At 50.1% G+C, this 5,425-nt stretch overlaps 1 protein-coding gene across 1 annotated transcript; it reads left to right on the top strand.

Annotated features, from left to right (window-relative positions):
* The first annotated feature begins 1,335 nt into the window (after nt 1-1,335).
* On the top strand, nt 1,336-3,879 carry LOC122915554 (antileukoproteinase-like). Its single transcript, XM_044262307.1, has 4 exons — nt 1,336-1,420; nt 2,303-2,464; nt 2,859-3,008; nt 3,632-3,879. Exons 1-4 carry the CDS (start codon nt 1,336-1,338, stop codon nt 3,658-3,660), a joined length of 426 nt encoding a protein of 141 aa, XP_044118242.1. The 3' UTR covers nt 3,661-3,879.
* The last annotated feature ends 1,546 nt before the right edge of the window (nt 3,880-5,425 follow it).

The raw sequence follows: 5,425 nt of genomic DNA, 5'->3' as shown, positions 1-5,425 counted from the left end.
TTAATATGACTCTGTGGACCCTCATCACAGCTGAACTAGGTCATAAACCAAACTACTTTTCCTTTCTGGCACAACTTTAAAAAAAATTTTTTTTTGTCATGAAAAATTGTCGGGTTTTATGTTTGCTTGGTTTTCTACGTACATATCACTTTCAACCACAAACTCTTTATTGTGTTGTCAAAACCTCCTCCCCATGTTCGTATGTGCCAAATGTGCTGGTAACTTCACCTTTCAGAAGATGAATTTCCTGGAGCCCTGGGGCCCTTTCCGGTCTGAACTGGCACCCCTGTGTTTCTGGCACTCTGCTGTCACTCTCAGATCTTCTGTCACCGCATTGTGGTGTCTCCCTTCATTTTTCTCCTGCATTCTGGCTTCTCTATCCCCTGCATTTTTTTTTCTTGGTTACACATTAATGGGCTTCCTTTTGGTATTTGGAAATGTTCCACTTGAACTTCTTGCCACATAGCCAATGCTCTGTTAATGAGAACCTTCGTTATAATTACAAAAGCACAGTGGGGGTAACTTGGGGTGTGGGAAAACTTTTTGAGCACGTCAAACGGCACCCCTTGCCCTCCTTGCTTATCCGGCCGTCCAGCTGACTGCTGGGAAGGGTCCTATCAGTTCATCTCAAAGAAAGGGGCTCAGATGTGGCTTCGCATTCACTTCACCTCCACCCGTCACTAAGGGGTGTGTGTTCACTCTGTTCAGTGCCCTTCCACCCCCTTTCTCTCTGATCCTGCTCAATGACCCAGGCAGGTAGTGCTACCCCCATCTCACAGCTGGGAAGTTGGAGGCCCCAAGTGGTTTGGTTTGCTCTCCCCTATCACCAGTCATGCCATTCAGGCTCTTTGAGAAAGCCCCGTGGGATTGGCAGAGTGCCCAGAACTCTGGGTATTATGTGGCCACAAGTCCAGTGTCGGCAGGTGAAAGCCTCCTGAAGTCTGGGACAGGGAGTGACCCTAAGTAACTGGCAGCCAGTCCAGGAGTGTAGGAAGGTCAAGGCACACAGAGAGGCTCCTTTGTAATGACTTCCAGTTCTGGCCTGTACGTTCCCCTCCAGGACCCTCGCCAACTCCACTGCAAAGGCCCAAGGCAGGTGCTTCCAGAATGGTCTCCTGACAAGCCTGCAGACACCTCCCCCTCCAAGTTCCATGCGTCCCTCCCCAGGCTCCTGCCAACAATACTCTGGGTGGTGGAGTTACTGTCCTCCCCTCAATTTCCGGCTTAGGACAGAACAGCAGGGAGGGCCCCAGGCACATCTATAGGAACCACACCCTCCGTGGAAGGTATAAAGGGAAAGGCTGGCACTGACCACCCCCACCACCTGCTGTGACGATGAAACCTGGCAGCCTCCTCCCCTTCATGGTGCTCCTTGCCCTCCAAATCCTCAAATCCTGGGCTGTGGAAGATCCTAGCAAAGGTGAGTTGGAGTGTCTCTGGACATATCCAGGTACCAGGGGCCCTGATGGCTCAGCATGATGGTACCTTCTTCTTAGTCCAGGAGCTGACCTTGAAGTCACCTTTCGCATGGTCTGGCCCATGGCCCTTAATTTCAGGCACCTCTCTGAGGACTTCAGCTAAGAGTTCCTGAGCATCCAGAAACCCACCTTTCCCCAGATGGACCCCATAACCCCAGCCCCTGTATCACTTGTCTTTGTCTCTCTGCAACTCCTTCTCTGCTCTTTGCTCCGTCACATTATTTGGGTCTCTGTTTCATTTTCCAAAATGTTCTCTTTTACTCTTACTGTTTCTTTTTTAATGGTCACTCTGTCTCAATTTACTTGCCAGTTGATCTGCAATCTGTCCTGAAGAGTTGCCTCTCCTACTACTGAGGTCCCTCTCCACCTCCTTCACAGTGAATGGTGGGCCAGGAGCACCTGACCATGAGCTCTGTCCAACCATATACTGGAGCAGGCTTATACTGTTCACAAAAGCTGAAGGTCACACTCTCGACTTTTGAGAGCCAGTGAACATCATGTTGGTAGCCTGGAATCAGCCACAGTGGCGATATTTACACCACAGAAATTGGCAAATGCCCAAAAGCTTCTCTAAAAACATTTGCCAGCACCCCACCATCTATACCTTCTTTCTTGCATTGACTCCCTCTTCGTTGAGTGGCTGGCTGAGCCCGGCACCGCCCCACACCTGCTTTCAGCCTGGAACCCCAACAGCTCCCTTTCTTCCTTTGGGGTCGGCTGCCCGAGTTCGGTTTTTCTCCCTTCCTGGGAAGGTGGTTCCTTGTCCAGGATTGTGGTTGTGACTCAGAATCAGCTTCCTCTTCCTCCCTTGTTCTCACCCTTAGAAAACACCAAGCACGGAGACTGCCCCTTCACACCTCCTGTGATGTGCCTTGTGTTTGAACCCCCTCAGTGCCAGAGTGACTGGCAGTGTCCAAAGGAGCAGAAATGCTGTCGTGAATATTGTGGCATCAAATGTGTGGATCCTGTAGACCCATCAAAGCCTGGTGAGGCAACACAGCCCGGGAAGAGGGGACCAGGGAGATTTTAGCTTAAGGACACATATCTTGGAGAAGTAGCGGGGGATTCCCAAAACTGGGCTGGAGGGTAGGGCCGAACCACGGCTGACTGACTCCTGTTCTCGGTGAGTCAGTCCATGAACTGGTGAGCTAGTCAATGAGTTAGCCACTCATTCAGCTACTGAGTCACTCTGTCTGTTGGACACTTATAACACTGGTTGTGGTCCCCTTGGTGGAACAGGCACTCCATCAGGACATACACTGGCCTCAGTTTGGCTGCGGGTAGAGAGGAAGTGATTGGCACGTACGAATTAGAGATGGGGTAGGAGGTGGGGTGCTGTCTAGCGGGCAAGCCTCTGAGTTGTGCTCCCATTCTCACCAGTTAAGGTCAATCCTGGGAAGTGTCCAGTGGTCACTGAGCAGTGCAAGGGGCCCAACCCCAGGGACTTCTGCCTGAATGACGGCCACTGCCTTTATGGTCTCAAGTGCTGCAAGGGGGTATGTGGGAATTCCTGTGTTGAGCCAGTGAAAGGTAAGTTCTTGTACAGAGCCACATCCTCAGTGTCCTACCAGGGTGCCACACTGTGTGAATGAGGAAGTTGCTTGGAATCTCCCTTTACTCCACTTGTCCCCCCCAAGTAGATCCACTGTCTGTCAACACCATTCACCCTCAGTTTCCTAAGCAAGTGTTTCCCAGGGTCAGGTGTGAGTGACTGCTAGTGCTGGCCCTGGGAGGAAAGGCTTCTTGGAATGAGCCAGAAGAAAGGAGCCATGATACAAGAGGCGAGAATTTTATCTTTTCATATCACTTCTGCCTCTGACCCACCATGGGACTATGAGCGACTGACTGCACCTTCCTTAGCCTCAGTGTCCCCAGCTGTAAAATGGACACAAGTATTTCCACCGAGATACTAAATGTAAAAGCAAAGTGCTGTGTGCGTGGAGAGTGTTGCTGTGGTGATGGCCTTGATTGGCTAGGTTGTCTGGAACCACAGGAAACCCCAGTACTGTTTTGACTATTCTAGTCCTGTGTTCTCTCTCTTCTTATCCCAAGGGATGTAGGGCCCACTGACAGGGGACCCTCTGGCTGGGAGGAAAGTAAAGGTCCCTGGGACTTTTCCTCTGGTGAGGCTCTATTTTATTTTCTTTCCACAGATATATTCTTGCCAGTTCAACAAGATTAGGACTTCCCGGTACATGTGGTCTGAGGATTCCTTTGTTCCCCAAGCCCAAGAAAAAGGGAAGTGTCTTGATACAGGTGTGGCTCCATGACAAACACCTCCAGGGTGCTAAGGTTGGGTCTGTTTTATCCGTGTATGCCCAGCATCCAACGTGAGGCTTGGCACACAAGAGGAAATGACAGTTCGTTAGTGAATAAATAAAGACCCAATGTTTTCTTTGCATTTCCATCTTCAATCTTCATCTGCAATCTTGACTCATTGCATCTGGTCTAGGATAGGAGGGGTGGGTGAAGAATGACATGTGTGCATGTATGGGGTTTCTCTCCTAAGCTAGGAAGTGGAAATAGAACATTTCAGAGCCTAGAAGACATGGTTTTGAAACCTGAGTCTGTAGAATACTGGGTCTGTAATTTGGGACACATTTGTGGGACTTTGTCCCACTGAGCCTCAGTTTTGCTATCTGTAACATGGGGAGAATAGCAGTGTGAAGTCCGTGGAGTGGAGCACGAGAGGCATTACGTGTGAACTGATGAGCCCGATGACTGTCACCTGGTGACAGGAAGTGGTGAAAAGCTGCTTGAGAATGGTGAGGTCCCCCAGCACCTCACCCTCACTCCCAACCTCACTGCAGACCTCACTGCAGGGATCCCCGAGTCAGGGGTAAAGCCATCAGGTAGAGAATGAGAGGCTCCTCATCTGGAAAAACTGAACTACTCCAAGGAAAGATCCTGCAGTGAGAGACAGATGGCATTAAAGATAACTAACCTTAGCGATCACTAGTACCCATGGTGTCTGCTTTTCCCTGGGCACGTGGCTAGGCTGAGTTGTTCACCTCCCTTTTCAACTGAGTGTAGTTGGTTGTACGCTCTGGTCAGTGAAATGAGAGTGGGAGTGATGTGTTCCATTCTGGATCTGGCCTATAAAACTCCCTCAGCATCTGCGTGTGCCATGGAGAGGACATCAAGGACCTGGAGGAAGGAGCCTGGGGTTCTGAATTTCTGGGTGGGTCCCAGCCATTCTCTGCACTTGCTGGGGACTATGCCATAAACAAAACAGTCCATGTGTACTGAGTTAAGGCACTGAGATTTGGAAATCATGTGTGACATGAATGGTACAGTTCCTGACCACTGTTTGGAGTCCAATGTCAGCCCACTTGATGGCCTTGCTCCATTTCTTGCCTTTGGGTTCTTCATGATGCCTCATTTCATCATAGATCCCCTATGAAAGTGAAAGTGTTTCTAGTCCATCTCTGGGTGGGGTTGGGGGTGGGAAATGAAGTGAGAAGAATCTGAAACCTCAGCTTTCCTCTCTTTGGCCAGATGGTCAGTTGTAGATGAAAAAAAAAGTTCCCTGATGCTAATTTATAAGAGACCCTGATCAGGGTTAGACCTTCTCACCCAGGCATTTCCATCTGTAGCTCCGCCAGAGCTGCTGGAGGAGAGGCTGGTTCTCACCTCCCTGCTCTCTTAGACTGCACAGAGATGTCCCTGCCCCTGCTCTGGGTGCCAGGCCTTTTGGGTATCCCCGCAGATCATCCCAGAACTCTGGAGGATTCCCCAGATGTTCCTTCCTTCCCAGCTCTCCCCTTTCTCTTTGAATCTTTTTCCTTCCTTATGCAACTCCCTTCCCTGTACCTCTATATCCCCTTTTCCTGGAATGTGCCAGCCCTTCACTACAGGAATACCATGTATCAGTACATTATCTGCACTTCTGGCTTTTGGTGGGGCTGTGGGGGACTCAAATTTCAGTGTCTGTGGATTCTGTGTGG

Source organism: Neovison vison, chromosome 8 (assembly GCF_020171115.1).
Source record: "Neovison vison isolate M4711 chromosome 8, ASM_NN_V1, whole genome shotgun sequence".
In the NCBI taxonomy this organism is placed as follows: Eukaryota; Metazoa; Chordata; class Mammalia; order Carnivora; family Mustelidae; genus Neogale; species Neogale vison.
The sequence above is the reverse complement of the archived record's forward strand: the minus strand, read 5'-3'. Positions and strand labels throughout refer to the sequence as shown.